At 33.1% G+C, this 25,952-nt stretch overlaps 3 protein-coding genes across 3 annotated transcripts; 2 read left to right on the forward strand and 1 right to left on the reverse strand.

Annotated features, from left to right (window-relative positions):
- The first annotated feature begins 193 nt into the window (after window positions 1–193).
- On the forward strand, window positions 194–1,979 carry LOC108222363 (UPF0496 protein At1g20180). Its single transcript, XM_017396283.2, has 2 exons — window positions 194–341; window positions 588–1,979. Exons 1-2 carry the CDS (start codon window positions 302–304, stop codon window positions 1,652–1,654), a joined length of 1,107 nt encoding a protein of 368 aa, XP_017251772.1. The 5' UTR covers window positions 194–301; the 3' UTR covers window positions 1,655–1,979.
- Window positions 1,980–2,372: 393 nt separating this feature from the next.
- LOC108220424 (expansin-A11) lies at window positions 2,373–3,691 on the reverse strand. The gene is made up of 3 exons (XM_017394188.2): window positions 3,468–3,691; window positions 3,064–3,385; window positions 2,373–2,968 (listed from the first exon to the last, which is right to left on the reverse strand). The coding sequence occupies exons 1-3, from the start codon at window positions 3,604–3,606 to the stop codon at window positions 2,662–2,664; spliced, it is 768 nt and encodes a 255-aa protein (XP_017249677.1). The 5' UTR covers window positions 3,607–3,691; the 3' UTR covers window positions 2,373–2,661.
- Window positions 3,692–13,042: 9,351 nt separating this feature from the next.
- LOC108220629 (E3 ubiquitin-protein ligase ATL23) lies at window positions 13,043–13,441 on the forward strand. Its single transcript, XM_017394443.2, has one exon. The coding sequence runs from the start codon at window positions 13,043–13,045 to the stop codon at window positions 13,439–13,441; it is 399 nt and encodes a 132-aa protein (XP_017249932.1).
- The last annotated feature ends 12,511 nt before the right edge of the window (window positions 13,442–25,952 follow it).

A 25,952-nucleotide genomic window follows, 5' to 3' on the forward strand; every position in this document is an offset into this window, starting at 1 on the left:
AATTCTATTAGTATATGTAGTACGCAAGGCGTGTAAAATTAGCAGAAGTGTAGGATTTTACAAGAATTAACAGGTGGAGCGGTAGGAACGTAGGCAAGACGCTATCGTGTAGAGAAAGCCAAATTATAACCAATTTTAAGCTGGTGCTTGTTGCCAACGGGTTCCTTCTCCAAGTACATTTCCACAATTGTAGCAACAGAACAATACACATACTTTCTGCCTATATATACCAAGACTTCGTAAAGAATGTTAACTTTTTTTTTTTTCTCTTTAACTTGTTAACTTCGAGCTTCAGAACTCTATGGTCTGCTTCAAGTTCAAATCGCCTTTCCGGTTACTTGGTTAGTTTCTTCATTCATTCATTATTTTTTCTGTAAATAAATCTAAAGTCGAACACGTCGTAAACCAGTATGTGATTTTGTTGATTTGAACGCTAAGGTCTGCGTACATCTTAGTATCATGATGTTCGTTTAAACACTAAGGTCTGCGTATATCTTATCATCATGATTTCAAGCGGGATATAAGCGCTTATAATGATCGATTCTCTTTCACATATTATGTATTATAAAGTGGTTTTTAATTTTCAGGTAAATGTGGAAAACAACAAATAGAAAGTGAAGATATCTTGGTGAACAAGGTAAATGTGGATGAGGAGTACAAGGAAACCTTAAGAACCAAGTCATATACAGATATATCCAGCAAAGTTGAGGGTCACCTACTAAGTAAAACCATGGAAACCTCATCTTCTGTTCGGCCTATTCAACTTCATCTCTTCGAGTCGCTCTTAGAACCGGGACAAGAAACAGTGGCCCATATTATCGAAGGTTCGAATCTTCATCCCCTCCTCATCGATTACTTCGAGATCACGATAAAAGCATGCTTTATCTGCGAAGTACTTCTTCAAAGTATCCAGCAGATTCGAGCCAATCACCGGGTGATCAAGAATGTACTCGACATGAGACAAAAGGCGCTTTTCTCTAATGATAGATGTTGTGCTATGTTTCGAGACCTTGATTCATTTGCCACAATAGGAAACCCTTTATCAGCAATCAGTCTAAGTGAATTTCGTGAAATGCAGAATGGTCAGAGTGATTTACTTGATCGATTAACGTTGCAATGTAGGAAAATTCGGAGGAGAATGAAAATCAGAAGGGGTGTGAAGAAAACCGTGGGATATACGATAGTAGTGGCGTACACTGCACTTGCATTTACTTTGATGGTTCTTGCTTTTCATAGTATTGTTGGGCTTGTCGCAGCTCCGGCTCTTTTTACTTGTTCATTTGGTTTCTTGAAGAAGCGTAACAAGCTGGTGAAGATCAAGGCAAGTTCTAGGGAAAGAATAGTAGCACAGCTTGATGTTGCGGCAAAAGGGGTTTACATATTGATCAATGATTTTAATACCGTGAGCCGACTCGTGATGAGGTTGTATGATGAGATTGAACACAGCAAAGCCATGGCAGATATGTGTGTTAGAAATGGGAAGATTGAGGTCTTGAAAGAGGTGGTGAGGGAGTTTCGGATTGGGGAGACTTGCTTAAACGAGCAGTTAAAGGAGCTTGAAGAACATATAAACTTGTGTTTCCTCACGATAAACCGATCAAGAAGGTTAGTTGCTCAAGAGCTTATGCATGGAGCCAATAGATCTAAAATGTGATTGGTGGTTACATGATGATTTGAGACAAATGGTTCCTTTCGACAGTTACTGTAGTCCTATAGTTTAAGTGGTACCTTGCCCCTTGCCCAAGACTATTTTTCAAATTTCTTTTATTCAATCATCTGCAGACTCCAGTTAAAACTATGCTGGCTCTGTAAATTCAATAATTTTGTGACAGCACTTGTAAGTACACTGAATATAGGGGGAAAAGACGGTCAGAACCGGGGTGGCGCTGTTGCTTACCTTGGCATCATTTTTTTTTGTCAGCTTTGTAAATTTTTCGCAGACTCTGAATAATCTAAGGAACTGCAATATTTGTGAAACGGACGAGGTCCTTGATTTAAATTAAACGTCGTAAATTCTGATAGGAATTAGAGTAAGTGATGATTAGCAAGAAATTTTGTTTATTTATTCTTTCTACATCCCAAAATATGCAGTGAGTTGTTTGAAACAGACATGTTGCCTTCTCAGACTTTGAAGTGATGGCCATGAATTTGTAGGAGTGATTAACTAAAATAATAAATGAAGTGTTTATTCTTTATGTTACATTCAGTAAATCTGCCCCTAGATCTACGGCTTGGGTTTGTCTGAATCAATGTTTTCGATTACCAGATAAGCTATGTACCTGCAGACAATCTTCTGCAGTCATAGCATTTAAATTAGAATTAATGATGTGCCAGCAGGATTTAATTTTGTACTTACATTAATATCGACCAAATGACCTTTAAAACATGACAATCATAATAAAATCTTACAAGAAGTTGGTATATATGTTTTTGTATAATTCATCTTATTGAAGAGTGAATATAAGTGAAATATAAAAATATATATAAACACAATGGTTACAGTTCTTGTGATTAAGAGCTTGGCCATTGTGATCTTTAGAAAACCAAACCAAGAATCAACCTCGGGGTGCCCTCGTGTAACATACTCCGGCGGGCTGCTTAAGCAATATACTAACACGCCGCTGCCTACCAAATTTGTAATTTTTGCTTCAGTGTTCTTGCTTAGAATGTTATATGACTCGAGAATGTCTGGCCAAATTGCCAACCAGATGAGACCACGTCATTGAAAACTCGAGTGACTCCATCTGTGGTAGTAACCTTAAAAGATAAAGATTGGCCATTCAGGTATCCATTCGACTGCCAGTTTGCTCCCCAGTTTCTTGACATTGCAGCCCAGCCAGTTCTTGAGCCCTTGATTTGCACGGATTGAACTGATCCAGCTCCCCCGACATTGCTTATTAGCACGAGCTCAAAGTAGTTCCTCCCATTGACTGTGAATCTGACTCCACCGGTTTTGACACAGGGGACCCTGAGTCCAAAATTTACAAGCCATCATATATCAAAAAGACACATAAATATAGAAGAATTATGCCAAAGGCCGAAGTGACTGACGGATATATATACCTTCTGAACATAACGGGGACAATACCACCTCTGTAGATTCCAATCTTTTCCCAGGCTGGTTGAGCCATATCAAAATGCTGGAGAGGAGGGTTGCACCAGCCTCCAGCATTGTTAGGCTGATCAAAGTTCGGGGGGCAAAAATTTGTAGCGGTAATGGTAACAGATGTTCCCTTTATGCACCATCTCGGGTCTGATTGATAATCACACATGAGCGTGTAACATTGTCCACACGAGGCTCCATCGTTGAAGAGTGCAGTACTTAGAGCAGCCGTGTTGGTTCCATATCCAGCCGAGTACAAGTTCCCATATCCACATGCACCACCTGTGTCGAAAAAATATATATTAGTCCTTCTTGCTCCATTTCATTTATATTCAGGAATTAAAAAGAGTACAAATTTACATACCCATTGTTCCTGAAGCATCGCTACCTCCATAAAACGTAGCATGGCCTTTAGTCCATCCCGAAGCTACAAATGCATCAACATTGACAACACAACAAGCACTAACCAGAAGCACCGCGGCAACAACACCCTGATAAGCCATTATCCAAGCAGATTATCAGAAAGAAGAGATTTCGAGTATATTCAAGTGGTTATGCAAGCACAAGTATGGTTCTTAAATAGACAGACCAAACTTCTTAAATGCAACTACTTGACATGTGACCACTGCAACAAGAGAGATTTTAATCAATTATTTCTGAATCAAAAATCACTGCAAAGCTGAATAAATCTGTATCTGATTCAATTATTTCCACGTTCTCTTACACATGAATAAAACAAGAGCACATGGGTTTTTTCCAACACAAGAGTCGTGAATGAATTAACCGACAAATCAAAATGTTCAAACTTTAGAATTCTTTAATGTGCTGCTTGTTTCTATCCGAATGCAAGACCAAAAAATTCTAGTTAACTAATCTCATATCAAGCTGATAGGGTTCTTGCTTAACCTTATATGGATAACATTTCATTATTTTTTAGAATCATGTATACTATTCGCAGGCCTTTTCGATACAGACAACTACATAAATAAGTAGGAACCTTATCCATGCCCGTGCTCACTCTCGTTAAACAAGTGCAAATGTGAAAATAGGAAAATACTATACCAAGGCCAAAGGCTATATTCATTGCTTCCACAATTAATGGTTCCTGCCCCGCTGCGGAGATTGGCAGATGTACTCATCAGCACATGGTTAAGGGGTAGCACCTGCCTGCTGCTTATATTCTGTTGGCTGTAATTCGGGATGTGAATTTTGGGTCTCGGTGTGTCTGTAGACGTGCCAATTTTCTGTCGTTCTGAGATTTTGAAATTTTTATTAAAGTGATACACAAGCTTAGAGTCTAATATGATGATGATAAATGAGACGTTTCTGATCAGAACCACTATAATGACAACGAACCACTATAAATTGTATTTGGGACGTGTTTCTGATCGTGTCGGATGTAATGTTGTAGTAATAATAATTTTAATATGCAGCATACAACAAAACAACAGAATATAAAACAGCCTTAGGCTGATTCTACACGAAATAATGAAGTTACTAATGAACTTTACTTATGTCTATATTTTCAAACTTCTTTGGCAGTGAGTTTGATCGGTTGGTACACCGTCAGCAGTGTAATTGTATATACGAGATGCTAAAGCACTAATGTGGGTTTTGCCTATCCATACATGAAAATTAGTTATGTGATTATATCACTGTCAGCCAGGATGCCCAGACATTTGATGCATGACACTGACACAGTACCAAACTTCAAACCATGCATATTGTATGTTTCACCCCGAGGCCCGAACTTAAGGTCCTGGTTAGATCTGGGAATAGTAAATTATACAAACAACTATGGTTGATTACTTGATATGTATGTATTTCTATCTTCAGATTGACTGTTTTGTTATTCTGGATAATCTATCCTACTTGGTAATTCCGAACTCTTTACTGTGTCGAATCCTACTCGCGCGGAATGGAATGAGAGGAAAAAAGAATAAAATTTGTAATAAATTCGGGTTGATCAGAGAAAATATCTAAAATTTACATTTTCTATAAATCTATCCGACATATTATGGAAGGAAATGCTCATTCCACTTTTTTTGGCATGTTTTTCCAACCGTCTTCATCACAAAAAATTTGGACTTGCTCACATTTAGTCACTATTCCATTCACCTCCATTTCATTCCATCCAAGTAAACGCAATCTTATACTCCAGTAACAGTAATAGTTTGTACTTAGTATTTGATTAGAACAATCCTTGATCAGAACCACTATAATAACAAAACTTATCAGTTATCAATATGGAGAGGCTAAATACCACAAACGAATCAGTATTAAACTTATTATGGTTCTAGCTTTATATGGTTGTATCAGATTGTGCAGGAGGAATATTTCACAATCAACATTTTTGAACAAAAATCGTGCTTCTTAATGAGATACATATCTTGATCGCGAAGTGATCCGCCTCTATTGAACCAGCTGCAGCCTTATGGCTTTGTACCTGTAAGAATTTGTAAATACAGAAAAGCATAGCCAATAGCTAGTGATGCTTTAATCATCTTAAAAAACAAGCGTCTCATTTTTAATTAGAGAAAGAAAAGGAAGAGTGTGTATACTTCTGTTGTTCAAGTAAAGAAACAAGAATAGACAGAAACATCCTAAATTAATTACACCAGTTTATTGTCATCTCAGTACCTCTCAGTTAATCTCATGAAGTTTCCTAGCATCCAAGATTACAAGAATGGCATCTGTTCCTTAGAGTGTGCAAAAGTGAAAGGGAGTACTGTAACATTGTGCCACATAGCACATAAGTAAGTTGAGTTTAACCAGGGAAGTGCCTGGATACTGGTAGAGAGGAGGCTGGATGGCGCCAATGTAATAGAAAGTCATTTTTCAGAAGTGCCTAGATAATAGTAGTCCTCGCTGGATGGCGCCAATATAATAGAAGGTCGTTTTTTCAGTTTTGATTTTCTGGAAGGAGGGTGGCAGTTTTGATTTTCTGGAAGAAGGGTGGCTTAGTGCAGGTAGTAGGAGTGCAAGGTTATAATGTGGATGGTGACAAAGAGAATTGAAGTTTTAGTTTTCGAGAAGCAATAGGGACACTAAGCAAATATAACACTAGTAACATTTGGCTGCTGCGGGTTTTTTTAGAATCTATACAATCACCTGTATGTTCCAGATATTCTTGTTACGATATTAACAGCAGCAGCAACCAAGAATAACTTGGGATATACTTGACTTCTCCCACAGCAAGTAAATAATTGCAAGTTCTTTCTGAACAGGTAGTTTTAGTTGACAGCAAACTGAAGATATCAACTGTTAGTAATACATGATAAGATCAGAATATTAACAGTTACCACGAGAAGTGATTTCTGAATTTCATGAATAACCTGATTTCTGCATTCTCTGGTCAATATATGCAGCTTATCAATAGTTTGGGCCATCTGAGGAATAGATTTGTCTCCTTATGGAAGTATATAGACCTTGTTCTTGATCTAGATCCAATTGCATCCAGGGTTATTGCGAAATCCAATTCACTTTAGTTCGTATCCCTCGCCTTATAAGCAGATATATAGTTACCACTCAAGCATAATGATCTATTCTACCTTCAATCCCATTCTCCCAAGTCTTAAAGATGGAACCACGCTTCTTCTGTTGGGCCAGTGTGGTGTGTGGGTGTGGCAACATGAAGATCCTCAGTTTCGCCCAAGAGATATTGATTAAATCATCAAAAATATATACGTGTTATGATGGCGGACAACTGCTCTGTTCTCTGCAGCAGGTGGAAAATATCAGCCTTTATATGCATAGCATACCCACCCACCCATCGTAGCATTTAACAGAACAGATCCAGTCTGGCTTCAGCATCTCATCAATCATGGCCTCACTGCTGAAATCCTTGCACAATAGGCATGCATGACAATTAGTCCCCCACCAACCTAAACATCACCAGGAATGCTCAAAGTGATAACCATCGACTGCTTTACCATGCATCAGTACCCCAATATTTTAACGAGCACTAAAGCTGCAGTACCTTTACCATGTTGCAAACAACTAACCATTGAAATCCAAGACAAAACGTTCGAATCCATCCCCTGACGGCCTGACCTTTAGACTTTTAAGCGCACTCAGTGTTCCATCAAAAAAACCATTCAGCAAGACCTTTTTGTCAAAGCAAAAACGCCTAAATCTGTGTCACTGATTTGATCGAGCACTCTTAACATCTTAAATGTGCACTCACACTTGCCATACATATCTACTAATGCACTGAGCACATATTTATATGATCTAAGACCTGCTTGATCACATAACCTTGAATCTGTACACCACCAATTGGTAGATCTTCCAAGCCCCCTTATAGTTGACAAATCGCTGGAAACATTAGTACTATCAGACTTGAAACCTACTAAATGCATATCTTGGAACATGCAAAACCGTCTTCGTTTCACTAACATTTAATTATTAAGAAATACCTGAAAGCAAAGAACTCCGCTGAATAAACATCTGGTTTAGGCATTGTATCAAGCACTTCCTCTTTATCAGTCAACCAACAATACTCATCATGAAATGAATGAACCATTATTAAAATTTTGTAACATTTAAGTTTAACATGGTAAATTGGCTTATGAAAATTATAATGCAATATCTTGGAATTAAAGTGCACAATTATGATCTACGGAAATCAGACAGAAGTTGATTTGTCGTGTCGATTTGTTACTTCATATTCATAGAGTAAATTCATCACTTGAAAAAACTTCAGAACATGCGCCAGATTCTACACTATGAGTCTATGAAGTAATCTATACTATCAATACTATACTATAAAAACATGGGTATAATTTGTAGTCCAAGGTTTTAGTTATATTTTTTGGTTTGGTACTCTCCTTTTGATACTACAAGTCTACAAATGTGGAGTTTATTAGTATTATAAACAGTTTCAAATACTAAAAACACTCCTAACAATACATTATCATATAATATTTCATTAAAAAAATTATAATGATGTTATAAATAAAATTATAAATATACAATTTTGAATATCTTTTTTTAACAAGAACTTTCGTATAACTCTTTTTAACTTTAACGTGTTCTATTTCAATATAACCATTACATAACCCTTTCTAAATCCAATATTAAAAGTTATTATGGTTAAAAAAACCAAGATCACAAAATTACGTTGAAATTCGATTGATTAGATTACTGAATCTTTCAAAGGTATTACACGATCGGCTATGTTCGGAAAAGATTATAATTTTCTGATGTTTTTATTTTTAAATCTACGTGTACTAAATTCAGATTAAATGTACTAAAATCCTAATATATATATATATATATATATATATATATATATATATATATATATATATATATATATATATAGGGTAGCACTCCATAGCATACTCTTTTATATGGAGTTACGTAGCATACCATTATAAATATATACATAATATATATTTTATTATATTTTTTATGAAATATAATTGCAAATTTTGATTATTAAACCGAAAACGAAGTTATATAATATTTTTTTTCCAAAGATCATTTAAAATTATACAATATCTCAAAACATAATAATAATCATCCAGAATTATTCTATTGTAGAATCAGTTTCGAAAATATACTCTTTTTAATCAAATTTTAAGTGTTAAATTACTTAAAATAGATTTATTGTATAGTATTTTATATTAGAATCACGTTTTATATGTATTCTATAACAGAATTTATAATAAAATTGATGATTTAGAGTGGCGCACTATGTAACTCCATATAAGAAGTCCCTCTTTTGAATGTTGGCCTATATATATATTAGGGTTTGTCCATTTTTAAGTAATCGAGTAAAAATATAGTTAGTTGAATAATATAATTTAATTAAAATTCAATCCATTAATACTAAAATACTAATAAAATGATGTTAAAATTTAAATTATAAATAATAAATTACGAACTATATATCCGCACGTGCTTAAGCCAACATGGATATAATTTGTAGTCCAAGGTTTTAGTTATATTTTTTGGTTTGGTAGTCTCTTTTTGGTACTACAAGTCTACAAATGTGGAGTCTATTATTTTTTGGTTTGGTACTCTCCTTTTGGTACTACAAGTTTTACAAATGTGTAGTCTATTAGTATTATATTGTTAAACAGTTTCAAATACTAAAAACACTCATAATAATTCATTATCATATAATATTTCATTAAAAAAATTATAATAATGTTATAAATAAAATTATAAATATACAATTTTGAATATCTTTTTTTAACAAGACCATTCATATAACTCTTTTTAAGTTTAACGTGTTATATTTCAATATAAACACGAATCATTGCATAACTCTTTCTAATTCTAATCTAAAAGTTATTGTTGTCAAACAAAGCAAGATTACAAAATTACGTTGAAATTCGATTGATTAGATCACCGAATCTTTCAAAGGTATTACACGATCGGCTATGTTTGGAAAAGATTTGATTTTTCTGATTTTTTTTATTTTTAAATCTACGTGTACTAAATTCGGATTAAATGTACTAAAATCCTGACATATATATATATATATATATATATATATATATATATCAGGGTTTGTGCATTTTCAAGTAATCGGGAGAAAATATAGTCAGTTGAATAATATAATTTAATTAAATTTAATCCATTAATACTAAAATACTAATAAAATGATGTTAAAATTTAAATTATAAATAATAAATTACGAATTATATACCCGCTCGTGCTTCGCACGGGTTAAAGGCTAGTATAAATAAGACACTGAGATGAACATACTGGGTAGAGGTGGCAATATGGTTGCAAAACCATTAAACCAATCTAAACCAAACCAAAATTGTGGATTTGGATCCATTTAAAATTACATTAGAAAAATAGATTTGGTTTGGTTTCTAGTATCACATTTCTCACAAAATAATATGGATCTAACCACATTTGGTCTCACTTTTATTTCTTATAACTCTCCACACACACTATTATGTTCATATTCTTTTCTTTCCTTTTCTTTTCTTTCTTTTTGCTAGTTACCACACATGCACATCCCATGATTCGAACTCATGACCTTACTTGGAGAAACTAAAAGTTTGAACCACTACATCAACTCACACACTCAAACATACTTTTGTTATATTTAGTATTCATTGTATTGTCACTTGAGTGTATTAATTTTTGTTCATTATATAATACTTATTTTTACTTACTAAACTAGTTACCCATAATTCAAACTAAAACCATAATCACATTTATTAATATATGATTTGGAAATGATTTTGGTTCAATTCTCCAAATTAAATCTATTTTATAAAAACCAAAACCAAAACAAAACCATATTTTACCACCTCTAATACCGTATTTAACTCTCTTTTTTTCTCTATTGTACCATACAATTTTCATTGTGACGACAGAGATGACAATCCGAGCAAATAAGATGACACGTGGAACATGAAATGACACACTAATATTATTGATGATGTAAATTGTCATTATATATAGCTGTACTACGGTTTAAATGGCGTGGTGCCCTCAATTATATATCAAATAATCATCTTTTGAAGTTTCTACAAATTTTCCGGAATATATAATTACTTTTATATATTATTTTAATATTTTATAAATCGTCATGTATAATTGATAGTTATAATTTATTTGTATATACATACAATACTCCAATAATTAATAAGTCGTGCTCTTTGACATCATTATAAAAAAATTTAATTTATTATCGATTTATTCATTACACACACATATATATATGTATATATATTCTTTAAACTTCAAATATCTAATTACTTTTAATGTATATATATATAATTTATAAAATATATTTAGTTTTAAATGTTAAGACGTATAAATCTCGTTTCAATAAACACATATTCGCGAAACCACGCTGTTATTGTTCTCATTAAACAAATTTAATCATATATTTAATTTATTTTATAGTATTATTATTAATTACATATTTTTAACATTTGATATAATTTAAGTCATTTTTATCAATATTTGTTGTTATCGATATCTGTTAAACGCTAAATCTTACTCCCTCTGTCCCTCTTATTTCTTTACAGTTACTGTTTTGGGATGTCCCTCTCATTTCTTTACGTTACCATAAATAGTAAATTTTTCCATCATTACACCCACTATCTTCTCCTACTATCTCATATTTAACAATAAAAACTACTATTACACCCACTAATTTCCTCCACTATCTCAAATCTATTATTAAATATATTTTTCATACATTGTCTTGGTCTTCGTGTCCCCCTCCAATGTAAACAATTGAGGGGGACGGAGGGAGTATTACTCTAAATAAATATTTCATATTTTATCAAAATAAATATTAATTTATAAATTTATGATGTTTCTCTTATCTGAGAATTAAGAGAAATAGAGAATAGCTTCGAATTTATGAAGGACAGTGCTGATATACATTAATTACAAAAATACATAAACGTCAAACTCTGAAGCGTACGTGTACTCCTATAGAAATCATATTGAGCTAATAATAACCATTTTGCAATGATTGAAGAAATTCACTTAAATCAAATCGTCCACGTAATACTCCAATTGTTAGGTTGCATTTATTCAGCTACAAAGAGTACAACATTTACGCAAGATGCAAGAAATCATTACTACAAGCCTAAATACAATTATTTTCAGAACATTTAACCTCTTAAATCCAACCTGGGATTAGATCTGGATACAAGAATGTCTAATTTCTTACGTATTGAATTGAACTACTAATAAATAGCGTGACAATTACATGTACTATATGGTTAGCGTACAGTCATGGAGCATATAAACTCACCAGAGTGCTGCAGATTTATCAATCATAATTCATAGTCATGATTGTCATAACACCAACACTACAATTAAAAAAAACACTGGTCACAGGTTCAGCTTCTGAAGGGAGGAGAATTTGTGATTATGCCTTCTGGGTCAGAGTCTGTCGCTTAAGTACGGTTACTATTTGTTCACGTGGTTTGCAGGCTATTAGGTGAGCTCGTGGGTTTACCCAGTGCGCACCCAAAAGATAGCGGCTGCGGGTTCATACGTTAAAGAAAAAAACATATTTATAAATTTTGTGCAGATATTATTGTCAACAAATTTGAGTAATGAATATGTTTTGTAAGTTGTCAGCATGAACAATTCAGTTCTGTGTTCTCAAAAAATGAATAAATTTGGAAAATGACTACTTTTAGATGCTGTTAAAGTGAAGTAGGACAAGCAGGAACCAACGAAGAAGGTCTAGTAAACGAAGTTCATATGTAATGTGACCCGGGAATAGTGTAGATCACAAGAAATGTACAATTATTTCTAAAAGTTAATATTCTTTCCATAACCATACATAATCAACACAAACGACTTTTTTACCACCATAAAGTGTCCGAGCTATCAGAATTATGTATGCATTTCACTGGAAAGTGCAAAGCACCAAAACACCATTGCCCCACAGAGCCCGCGGTCCGTCCACAGAAAGTCTTGCCACCAGAATTTGAGCGGAGTTTACGTTCCTCTTTTCAGTGGAATTTTCACAAGTAAATTCCGGGTGTCACCCACACTAATCTCGACATATATTATCAAAACGGGAATCAGAATTTCAATCCCGAACTCTAACAGGATTAATAAGGCAAGCAAACAGAGACCTCGGAGTAAATACACTTCCCTTTCTCACACACCTTACAGAAACACGTCATATTCTCAAACTGCAAAACCCATTAGCATTACTGAATTTTCTGATATCTTTCTGCACTGTTTGGCTTCCCAATATAGCGGTTACCGTCCTGATATAAATACACGTCACCCCTCTATAGCCCACCATCTGAACAACTTCACTCTTTCCCACCTCATTTCTTTTATTCCATCCCACCCAAACACCTCCTAATTAATTTCCTTTCCATCCTTTATAAATTCCCATTTCCCTACCTTGTCGTTCTCAATCACACCACCTTCTAAAATCTCAATTTTATTTCTCCCCGTTTCCAAATTATTTCATAAGAAATGCTCTTATCAGTATTTCTCGCGCTATTCCTGCCTTGTGCAGGCATGAGTGCCGTGTTCCTGGTATACATATGTTTGCTATGGTACGCCGCAAGCACAAACAGCACAAATCAGGAGTTCAGGCTAGCTGAAAAACCAGCTTCTCACAAGGGCTTGTCTGCTGCGGAGCTGGAGAAGCTTCCGAAAATGACCGGGAAAGACCTGGTCATGGGGAACGAATGCGCGGTTTGTTTAGATAATATCGAGGATGATCATGAGGCGCGGCTAGTCCCGGGCTGTAATCATGGATTTCATATACAATGTGCTGATACATGGCTGTCGAAAAACTCTGTTTGCCCTGTCTGCAGGGGAAAGCTTGAGCCCCAATTCTTCGAGTCTTCAGAAGCCAGTCCATGCTGATTGCTTAATTTACATTCCTATGTTAAGCTTGATTTCAGCTTTTTGTTCAGCTTGATATGTATATTGATGGTATTGTTGTACATACACATATAATCATTAGTAAAATCGTTTTTGCTTGATTCATCAGATTTGCTTTAGGTTTGGTAGAGTTGTTTTTAACATAACTAATTAATGTTGCGAAGAAGTTGTAAGAAGAGAAGGCAAGTCAAGAATACCTTGTGGGAGAATTTAATGAACCAGGAAAAAGCTGCAGAATTAAATGAACATGTTGAATACAAAGCGAGGTGAAGGAACGGTGAGAGATTTTACACTTTGCAGAATGGCAGGACTGGTGAATCTTGAGCAGCTTCAGCCTGCACCGCCATGTTCCAGGTTCTGCTGCTGCATATGCGCACCCATACTAATACGACCCTCATTAGTGTCAGAGTTAAAATCATACGGAGTATGTAACTCGTAAAATAAGAGATTGCTAAATTTTGGAGTTCGCTTGAATTTAAAATTATTTAAAAAAGAATGACTTGTATATTAATATCAGCGCAAATTTCACATCACGGTATAAACATTATCATGCCCAAGGACGGATCTAGGAATATTTTCTTAGGGGGCACCAAGCAAATTTTCGGAAAATACCGATATATTTTCAGATTTTCAGAGGGCACTTCTATAATTTTGTAAAATTTAGAATGTTGAAAAAACATAAAAAAAATTTAGGAGGGGTAGGTGTCCCCATACCTCTTACTAGATCCGGCCCTCATCATTTCATTGTAATTATCAAAATCTTCGTACTCTAAGTTGGGTTGAGTAGTAGTGCTAAATAAATATTAAACGAACAAGCTGATCATAAAAAAGGACAGACCAATAGCCAGACAGTGGAATATATATTTAAGGTACAAATGCGACATTAGCTTTGCTACAATTAGATATTTGGAAAATATCTGAAACTAATATGGCTAATTATGATTCATGAAAGACCATTGTTCGTGTTTCGCAGCAGAACTATTGGAAACTCGAAAGGCGATTTGTAATATTATATCTAAAGTTCATACAAGAACAATGAGTAGATCAATATATTTTATTAGGACTTCACGGTAATGCGTCGTCCTTTGTTCCAGTAGTATCTCCACTTCCTCGTGATAAGGTTGTACTTGAGATGTGTTTGCAACTTTGCATAGTTGCATGACATTTTTATAATGTATATATTAGAATAATTAATATATCTAAGTTTATCATCTATTTATATTACCACTTTTGAAATATTAAAAATATATTGATTGATATTCGAATTTGATCTTTTTAGTTTATAGCATATTTTAAGAAAAATTAATTGTATCCATAAACATTCAATCATCACCTTTAAAACATATCTCTTAGACTTATAATTTATAAGTCTTTTGAGGCTTAATTATTAGAAATTCATTTAACATATATGGTAAGAAAATATATTATCTGAGTCTATTCATTTATAAGACTTTTGACAAACATAATTATTAAAAAAATTATTTTCATGTGCAATAAAAATATTTATTTAATATATCCAATTAAATTATTTACAATTTACGATTTTAGACAATAAAAAATTATTTCTACATAAATCTTCAGGGGAAGAAAGTAGTTGTATTTTTGACTCCGTACTGTACAAAAACAGGTTCAAACTTTCAATAATTGGGGTGTAGTAGTAGTATGTAAACCGTACGTCAACCTAGTTTGTTTAATCTTAGCGGCTGTTTTCGCGGCTGAAAGTGATACTGCTTCATACTACCTTCTGTTGTGTGTAGTTTACTGTCCCAGTTTTCTCCATAATTTATGTCTATAGTATCCCACAGTCCCACACCTTTCCATAGTGTTAGTATCCTTTTCTTTCGAGTAATAATGCAATTGTCACACCCGCTGTTAATATAGCTGTGAAGCTCTCGTAAATAAATCTTTTGAAATTTCAATTAAATACACCCTTAAAGTCCAAAATATTAAAACTTATTAAAAAGATTAATTGAACTCACAAGACTGGTAACATCTTTATAAAGACGATGTTATGAATAAATTTGAAATTTATCCGCATCGCACTTGCTTGAAAATTTAGGGGCCGTTTGGATGACTTTAAAATAAGTGTTTCTTACTTAAAGTAAAATAAATGAAGTAGAAGTTAGAAGTTAGTTAAGACTTATAAGTGATTAAGGTATTTGGGGAAAAAGTAGAAGTCATGAAACAAAATAGGAAATCTTCTCAACTTTTTACACAAATGCTGCTAACTTAAAAGTCCAGAAGATAACAGCTCTGGCCAAACACCCCCTTAAATTTTGCTGCTCTCGCTCGCATATCTTCTCCATAGCTGTGAAAGTAACATGATTAAAATATAATGGCACCTGTACAGTCTCGTTGAAATCAGCGAGGTACATGACATCAAGTTGTCACACTCTTCCTGTGACAAATTAGCTCTGTTGCTCAGTGCTCACGTCTCTGAATGTGTAGCATCCGTCATATCCATGTAACATGCCGAATTTTAATAATCAAAACGTTTATTTTAATGTCACAATCCTCGGTGGATCATCCATCAAATGCCAACCGAGGTGTTTGTTCTCAATGTCTATTGCATTCTACTATGATCCTATAGCTTCTTTCGATAATCTTTTAAAGTAATACTCCAGTACCCGGCAGACGAGAATTTGGCACGCATTATAATGCTCTAGAATATAGTTTTGTAACCTATTTTTTTAATCTTATTATTTGCGAATAAATATTTGATATTTGAATTTTTATACACAAAAAAAAACTCAAAAATGAGTAACAGAACTATATTTTATACTCAGAGTCTGTATGTTGAGTAATGAAAAGAACTGTAAAAAAATGAAAAGAACGGATGCAATAACTCTGTAAGAAAATTATTATTGTAGGATAATTTATACTAGATTTGAAAAGGAACAGAAGATAAAGTTTAACAAAAATTATTTGTGTATCGACACTAACACAGACGTTTATAATGCTTCCTCCATAGATTGTCCCCTTATCTCTCGAGAAAAGCCTCAACTAATAGTTATAACAAAATATTATAATAAAAAGATATAATAATGAACATGTTTTCGAATTTACATGTATTTTTTTCTTTGTTTTTTATGCTTGTTGTCTCTTTTATTTCAAAAATAAAATCTTAGTAATTGCTCATCCACAATTTGTGTATAAAACTAAAATAGATAGCAAATATTTGCATACCTAAGGGTTTAAAAAAAAAAAAAAAGAAGAACTCTCGTCTTCGATTATAAGAAACAATCATATACAAATAAAGAAAACAAACTCAAAATTAAGCTGCAAAGCTATCATTCTTATCGACAACAAATTAAAGTAAGAATAAAAAATGAAAACAAATCATCTAATAGAAGATCTAGGGGAGTTTAAAATTTATAAATTCGGTCCACATCCTGCTTTCTCACCGTAGAAATGCAATTTGCAAAGTGCAAATGAAATGTGAGTTGATGAAAGGCTAATCTAATCCTATCTTTTGTTACAGCTGCTTTCATGATCGCTTTAATTTAGATAAAACAAGCTACACTGATAGAGGTGGGATCAACCCAACTATTTTGTATGCAGAGCAGGCCCATCATACATATCTGGGGCAAGTCGTATCGTTCTATATCAATTCAGTCTGGCCCCACATTTGTTATTGATGTGTCTTGATGAATGATGATTTACTTGAACCCGGAATAGTTCGATCATATCGGAGAAAATAATATAAAATCAGAAACTCCACTAACTACTTTAGAGTATCTCCAGCAGTGTATTAGTGTCTTCCTTATAAATATTATAAAATATTGAATTCTAGTGATTTAGGACAAGATTTTGTATTTCAACTCCAACAATGATCCTTATAATTCATTCCTTATTATTATTATAATAATAAATTTGGAAAGAGATTGATAAAAGATAGAAAGAAGAGAGAGAAAATAAGTTACAATAAGAGAGAGAAATGATTTTTTTATTAAAGAAATCAAATAAGGCATGGCTAGTGGTGCCTTATTAATAAGGCATTGAAGGAGGATCCTAGTGATTTAAGGCACCTCTAAGACACTGCTGGAGCACTAATTTATGTCACATTCCTTATAATTGGACTTAAGACATGAAATAGGGAAGCTGCTAGAGTTGCTCTTATTTATCGTTTACTGGCTTACTGCATGTATTTGCCGTGTTTAACTTTTAAGTAGGGGTGAGCAAAAAAAAACCGAAAAACCGAAACCGAGCCGAAAAACCGAAAAACCACACCGAAAAAAACCGAAACCGACAAAAACCGAAAAAAACCGTAGCTCAACCGAACCGGCGGTTAACCGAACCGACGGTTACGGTTTTACACCTAAAACCGAACCGAAAAACCGAACCGCTTATATAATATTATATAATTTATTATATATTTTATATAAAATAAATTATTACATTGGTATTATTGGTATATTATCTGCTAAGTAAGGAACTATCCACCTCAACTATACTTACAAGTCAGCAAGTTACAGTAGTTTGTTATATTTAAGTAGAGAGAGAGTAGTAGAGTAGATAGTAATTAACATCATTTCCATAAAGAGATACTGTGTAACTAAGCCTTGTACTGAATTCTGATAATTTCTAAGTAATGCAAGTTCGTTTCCTTAAAAAAAAAACACTGGGCTGATTCATACTTTACATTTCTGGATCATCTTTACATACCGTAATAGTGCTCATCTACTTCATTTCGATTATATTAATAAGTATTTATATTTTAAATATTTTCTTTTTTATTTATTTTGGTAAAATACGTACTAATGAATAATATTTAATTAGTGATTATACCTTATTTTTTATTATAAAAAATTTTGAGTTGATTATTAAATTTGTATAATATTTTTTATTATAAGAAACCGAAAAAAACCGTAACCAAACCGACGGTTAACCGAACCGAAAAAAACCGTTTGAAACGGTTCGGTAACGGTTTTAAGGTAGAAACCGAACCGAACCGACATGTACGGTTCGGTAACGGTTTTAGCTAAAAACCGAGCCGAACCGACCCGTGCACACCCCTACTTTTAAGTGATCTTAGTGTTGGCTTAAATTTCCGCTTTTTGAATTTCACAGGTTTCTAATTTAGGTTAATAATCAAATAACTGAAGTGAGTTTAATGTATTGAGTTGGTTATCAAATTTAAAATGCTATCAAAAAATTATAACTTAAATCAATAATGGGTATTCTTCGTTAGTGAAAATTACAATTTTATGACAGAAATAGCTGATGTGTTAAAATTTATCCGATGTGACATTTTTTTGATAGGGTAACCTTTTTTTTAGCCAAATCAACAATATAATGACTATATTTCTGAAATAATTGTAAATATACATATAGACATAAACTAGAGTTCATAAATATATAAGAATTTTCCGCAATTTACATATATTCACCTTGTATATGTACACCTATTTTAGATACAGAGGTGTTGCTGATTTGACTAAAAAAAGACGATATTCTATCAGATAAATGACGCATTAGATAAATTTTAACACGTGAGTCCTTCTCGTCATAAAATTTTGATGTTGGTTAACTGAATGTATCGATCACCGACTGAAGTGACCAGTTTGATACCACTTTGTGTTTGGTGACCAACTTGATACATTAAGTCCACTTTAATGATTCAATTGATTATTAACCCTTTCTAGATTTATGTTATAGGATGACATATTTGTATATATTTAGAATTTTGATGGAGTAGGAGTTGGTTTGAACAGTTTTGTCGTATATACCAAATTAGAAATAAAATTTTGAATTCGAAGGTCTAGAAACCGAACTAAACTTAATTGAATTTAAAAATTGGTCCAAACTGAATCAATCTAATTTCTATTTCGGTTTCATGGCAAACTTTTTTTAAAAAACAATTCTCACTAGACTAAAATAGATATTTTTTTATATATTGTCTGATTATCTTTCAACAAAATATTTATAAAATAAAGATGACATTTGTATAACTTTCTAATAAAAATAATTTTAACTATTGTTCTTATTTGTTGCTATAAAGACAAATAACTCATTTAATTCAAAAAGGAAACTATTTATTTAAAATAAAAAATTGCAATTATTAATTAGTAGTGAACTAGTGATAAATAAGGATGTAGATAAAAGTGGAGAATGATTTTCAGATGGAGAAACAACCAGAATAATGGACAATACTTAAATATTTAACTTAAATTATAAAATATTATTTATAAAATATATGTATTAACGGCCCGAATCTGTAATTCGATCAGTTTGAAAGTAAAAAACTAATCCAAACAAAAAGATCTTGATTTTACAATTATCAAAATTAATCAAATCAAATCATTAAAAATAAAATTTTCAATTTGAACGTTTGGATTGGTCGGATTGAATGGTTTTATATATCATACTCATCATAAGTATACGAAACTAACGCATCGATTAAGGTTCATCATTAGTCATGTGACGCACGGATATATGACGCTTGCATTAATAAATATTTATTAATTTATTAATTCCATTGATGGATTAATTATTTTTATCATAATTGTTATATTAAAAGCAGTCACACAATTAAATTTCCCTCGCATAAAAAACTCATTAAGTAAATCAAGATGTTAAATAGAGGAGAATATTTTAATATTAATTTTATTTCAAAGTTGTGTATAAGGTGGAAAAGTTTATAATTTATATCTCATTTCCATTAATCTGACATCGTACATTCATATTTGACTCAATTTTCATATTGATATCCAAATTCAACGTCAATCTCCATTTTGGGATCGATCTTATCCCCATTATATTATGAAATTGTCCTTATTTTGTAATTCATATTCGGAAAAATCATAAGATTTGTGTCCTGTTCAATGCGATATAATACATGCTTCATAAGCTCAACAACAGGATATGATTTGCATTCTTAATAGACTGAAAACCAATTTCAAACATTTAACAAATAAAAAATGCACGGTTAGAGCATCTCCAACCATCTAAAGCCCTTGGCTAAAAGATGAGTTGACATACTTAAAATAAAAAGATTTAACCAACAGCTCCAAAAACTCAACTCCAACCATGATGAGCTGTTGTCTATAAATTTAGCCAACCTCTTATGGATGGCTAAATTTGTCGAACCTCTACAGGTCTGTAAGAAAATCTGCAGGAAGATTGTACATCATTTATTACCATATTGAACTGATATATTCTATTTTAACAATTTAAAATATTAATAACATACTATTTTTAAATTATAGCCAACCAATATTGCCAGTACCATTGTATCAAAATGTCTTACAGGTTCAGCAAATTTTACATAATATCTTACAGGTCCAATTTAGCCAACGATTATAGCCAACGCGCTCTTACTAATACAATGTTGATCAAATAACAGTGTTGTGCAGCACTAATAAACAAAGAAATTTGAATAATACAGAATAATAGGGAACAATGTTGATCAACTCACAGTGATGTGAATCTGTTTTGCATCCTGTTAACATTGATTACAAATCCCCAAATCTTAATATGATCTCTAAGTTTGGTGGAACGTAAATTGTAAAAGGATTATGAACATCGAATTACAGAACATACCAAAAATAAGATATATTCGTAATTAATAACATAATAATGTAAAGCTTATTTATTTTACAAAGATTATAAGCTTCATTTTTACTAAAAAATTACTATAACAATAAATTAATTCGGAGAAGAAGCGACATTCTAACCTTAGATTAATAATGCTTGAAAAGAAAACGAAAACTTTTCAATTATTTTACTCAGATCAGAGCTATATGATAACATGCAAATTAGAAAAATTAGATAATTAATGAAAAACTCAAAATGTTTAATTTGTTTCCTTCTGTGATTTGCACGTGACTGATGAGTGAAAACTCAAAAACTATTTAATATATTAGTATAATATATAATATATTAAAAAATATATATATCATGGCAAAAAATTATAAATAATATATATATATATAATATATGATATATAATATATATTATTCGGATTTTTTTTGGGGTTTCGGGTTTGGATCGGGTTCGGATCGGATTCGGATTTCGGATCGGGTTTCGATACGGAACACCTAATATCCAAATCCAAATTCGTTCGGGTCTAAGAATCAAATCCAAATCCAAAATATCGGGTTCGATAAAATTCATTCGGGTCAAAACGGTCGAGTATCTATTTAGATCGGATTTTTCTGTCATTCCTGTATATACCCGGACTCATCTTCGACTGAGCCACCATTATTCCTCGCTATTTCTCCTGCTGCTAGTCAAAGCAACCTTAAACAACTATCACGACAAAAAAGATAATGGTAGATATCTTGCACTATCTCTACAACGGCAGTTTCCAGGAGAAATGCGAAATATGAATTTTCGATCTATACCAACATACAAAACATATACTCCCTCCGTCGCCCTGAGTAGAGGTGCACAAAAGGTCTGGTAGACCAGGTTTTATCCGGTTCTAAAAAGACCCGGGCTTTTCAACAAAAATCCAGATCAGGCTTTACTGTCAGCCGGGCCGGGCCAGGCCAGGCCTGTCAGCAGAATGTAAGGTCTGTTTAAGACCTGCAGGCCAGATCAGACCGGGCCAGATTTTGTCTGGGCCTGGTCAATTTGGTCAAATATAAATAACTTTTGATATTTTTACTCATCAATCTACATGAACTAAAAATTAAAATTTAGAATATCTTGAAAAAATAATCCATTACAACTGATTTAAATTAAAACTTGCAAATTACAATTCAAAATACAAAATGCATTCAAGAAATTAAAGAGTTGATCATAAGCTTCAGTCTGCCATTCTGTCCTGTCTTCAGTTCCATGTTTCACCAGAAATACGGGGCATATATGTTAACTTTACATCTGCCAGCTCAATCTGAAGCGCTTGTATTGTATGCACGAATTCTGTAAACTGAAAATGACAGTATGAATGAGAACAAGACGTGTCATAAAATATCTTGCTCAAGCTAATCATCCAAAAAACATAACAAAAATTATAATATGCAATTTGACTGGTTAGCAGAAGCAGCAGGCAACACCAAATCCATTATCTATTATCTATTAACTTACTTTGTTGCTGTCTTACAAGTACAACCAATGAAGTATGGCATAGTTATTAAGTCAAGTAATCGAGTAATCCATATCAACCAACCTGTCTTTGACAATTCAACCATAGCTGATTATATTGACAATGTAACTAGGCGCTGCAGATTGAGCTGGCAGATGTACAATAATGACAAGAATAAAAAGCTATGAAAAACAGATTGCTTACCTTGACAGGAAAGGTGCCTAATGCACTGTTTAGGACGAATCTCCTTCATTTTCAGTGAAAATTTCTTCTTCTGCTGAAGATTCCTCACTAGAAACAACATCTTGTCTTCTTTTTTCTGCATCGAGATGATCTTTATAGCATATACACACTTCCAAGGATTGTGGACTCAAACGGCTCCTTCTTTCATTTAACACCCTGCCACTAAAAGAAAATGCAGATTCCGAAGCTACTGTACTAGCTTGGACAGTTAGAATATCACGGGCCATTGCGGCCATGATAGGATAATGACATGCATGACTTTTCCAAAATTCTAATATATCTAATTGCTCACCTACGAAATCAGTCATTTTATATTTTGCCAATTCACTACTTGAACTTATAGTTTTAGATTTTTTGCGTGAAATAGCTAATTGAAGTGCAATTTCTCTACTACTACCAGTTTCAACAGGAATATCACGCGGCTTTGCTCCATATAGTGTATCATAATGATCATAAAAGACATTTAGTGTTTCATTAAACTTTCGAATACTTGCATTTGTATAATCACTACTAATCCTCAAATTATTATTAATACACTCTAAAAGACTTTCAACTCCATCTACACCAGTTCTGGGATTTAAAGCCGCTGCACAACAAAACATTTGTGGCATTTCTTCATAATATTTTAAAAACTTAGAGCGCATATGATATATAACAGGTTGCCAAGTATCATTAGCATGCCATATCTTTAATGTTTCTGAAATCAAGTAAAATTCTTCTAAAACTAATGGAGTGGTAGGATAATAAACACCGGACAGCTTTTTTGTTGACTTGTAAAAACATTTCAGAATGCTCAACAACTCTTCAATTCTAAGCCAATCAATATTACCTATAACAACTTGTCCATTATTAGCATTATGGAATTCCATTAAAACAACTCTTTGTTTATACGCACGTTTTAACATCATATAGGTTGAATTCCATCTAATAGGCATGTCAACATTAGGTTTCAGAAATTTAAGGCCTTGACCGCGTACAAATCTGCTAAAATCTTCATTATCGAAGTGGTTGAATGGCAATCCTCGAGCTATGACACACTTCATTTGCAACTCCCTTTGCAAATTCTGATCATAAGTCCATGTGCGTCCTGTTTCATCTATCTTTGCTTGAGAAAATTCGGGATTTTGTTTAGCCTCGCACCTCTTATGATGCTTATCAAGTGTTGAATTTCCTTTAGTGGTGAACAACTTTCCACACAGTCTATGTCTCGCCTTCTCTACTAGATCCGGCAGCTGTACCAAATCAAAATGAGCCCAAACACCAGCTCTGTGATTGTGTGGAATCACAGTATAAGAAGAAGAAGAAGCTGTTGGGATCGAAGAAGTAACGCGATGCCCTGTAACAGAAGGTGTTTGTTGACTTGAGGAGGCCATATATAACAAGTAACAACACAGTAGAGAATAAATTGTAAAACACAAAGAGCAGTATATTGTAAGCTTATAGAACACATTTAGATCAGTTGTATATTTATAGGATAAATAGAAAACGGCTCTATTTCAATTCCGAATAAACTAATAGTCAGCAACGGCTACAAACACATAAGCAAACAAAATAGTACAACGGCTATAAAATATACAGATAAAAATACATAAATAACTAAAATCATGAACGAATATACAAATATACCAAATCGGGGCTATAATCGAATTGTGAGATACCTTGATTACTAGAAATTAGGGATCGTGATATCGTGGCTTCGAGTTGAGAGAGATTTTCAGAGCTTCGGCCTTCGATTGCGGGTCAAACATAGAGTGGTGGGTTGTAAATCGTGAGTTGCGGCCTTCAATTTAGGGATTCGTTCACCGCCTTGAATCATCGCCTTATCCTCCATTTTCCAGATTTTCGAATTAAAGATAAACAAGAAACGCGATGTCGCGAATAGGTTAGGTTACTCTGACTTAGGTTTAGACTTTGGAGTTTGGATTGGACTACGGAGTTGGACTATCTTTATGTGTATTTGGGCTTGAAAATGAATTGGGCTTGGAATTTGATTACTACGGCCTGCTTGCTAGAGTCTGTACTCTGTTACACCTTATCATCATATATATAAAAATCATATAAACATAGAAAGTCAGTTTAATATCCGGGTTTTATCCGGGTTTTCCTGAAACCGGGTTTTATCCGGATTTTTTAAAATCCGGATTTAATCCGGGTTTTCAAGATCTCGGGCCGGGCCGGATTTGGGTGGGAAATAGTAGGTCTATTTAAAATCTTCAGACCAGGCCAGATCGGGCCGGGTTTTTTTCGGATCGGGTTTTTCAGATTTTTTTTCGGATCGGATCGGATCGGATTTCAGATTTTTTGTACATCTCTAGCCCTGAGTAGTATACATTGGGGACGGGGACGCGGCACGGACTTTAATGCTCCTGTAAAGTGTAATTGTGTAGTTTATTTTTAAAATTTTCTTTTTTTGAATTAAAGTTTGGATATTATATTTTTATTCAGAAAAAGAAAATCTAAATAATAAGTTACGGAACTATATTTAATAAGAGCATTGAAATGCGTGTCGAGCAGTTAAAAAGAAACGTATACAATTAAATGGAACAGAGTGGGTACAACTTAAGTTATCCGCGTCTGTATTTTGACTTATGTTACTCCCTCCGTCCCGATTCTTTTGTCTTATTTGATTTTTTTAATCAAATTAAGCAAATTCTGATAGGTGATTAGTAATTATTCTTACATGATCTTGAAAAAAATTATTTTATTTTAAAGTATAATAGATGTAGATTTTAATAATATGTTTCTTATATTTTTTAATTATTTAATATATATAATTTCAATCATGATTAATTTTAATACAAAAAATCAATTAAGACAAAATAATTGGGACAAAGGAATTATAAAATAATAGATCCATAAACTGACATGAATACCTATTGACAAAAAATACCTTGCGAACAAAATCTTTAAGGTTATGGCTTTAACTATATAATAATAATATAGAGAGAATAAATATATTTTTATATTTAACTTTAAATTAAATAAAATAAATTTATGAATAAATATTTCCATCAAAGAAAAAAACTTAGTAAGAGCGGAGCGAAACAGATAAGTAGTATCTGTAAAATTTGTAAAACTAAGATCAGATCTTTTTCCCTAATATAGTCATAAGAAAAAAAAACAAGAAGCCCAAACCAGTTATGTAGATGATACGGACTTGGGCAGTTGGGCTCAAGCCAGAAAGCCCATAATCGGGGTAAAAGAGTCATTCCCCCGCTA

This window comes from Daucus carota, chromosome 5, assembly GCF_001625215.2.
Source record: "Daucus carota subsp. sativus chromosome 5, DH1 v3.0, whole genome shotgun sequence".
NCBI classification, from domain to species: domain Eukaryota; kingdom Viridiplantae; phylum Streptophyta; class Magnoliopsida; order Apiales; family Apiaceae; genus Daucus; species Daucus carota.

What these genes read in the sequence shown, in the direction of transcription:
- LOC108222363 (XM_017396283.2), top strand. Translation starts at nt 302, where the DNA reads ATGGTCTGCTTCAAGTTCAAATCGCCTTTCCGGTTACTTG. An exon ending in ATCGCCTTTCCGGTTACTTG is followed by an intron (nt 342 to 587) that starts GTTAGTTTCTTC and finishes TTTAATTTTCAG; the next exon opens with GTAAATGTGGAAAACAACAA.
- LOC108220424 (XM_017394188.2), bottom strand. Translation starts at nt 3,606, where the DNA reads ATGGCTTATCAGGGTGTTGTTGCCGCGGTGCTTCTGGTTAGTGCTTGT. An exon ending in CGATGCTTCAGGAACAATGG is followed by an intron (nt 3,386 to 3,467) that starts GTATGTAAATTT and finishes TTTTCGACACAG; the next exon opens with GTGGTGCATGTGGATATGGG. An exon ending in GTCCCCGTTATGTTCAGAAG is followed by an intron (nt 2,969 to 3,063) that starts GTATATATATCC and finishes TTTTGGACTCAG; the next exon opens with GGTCCCCTGTGTCAAAACCG.
- LOC108220629 (XM_017394443.2), top strand. Translation starts at nt 13,043, where the DNA reads ATGCTCTTATCAGTATTTCTCGCGCTATTCCTGCCTTGTGCAGGCATG.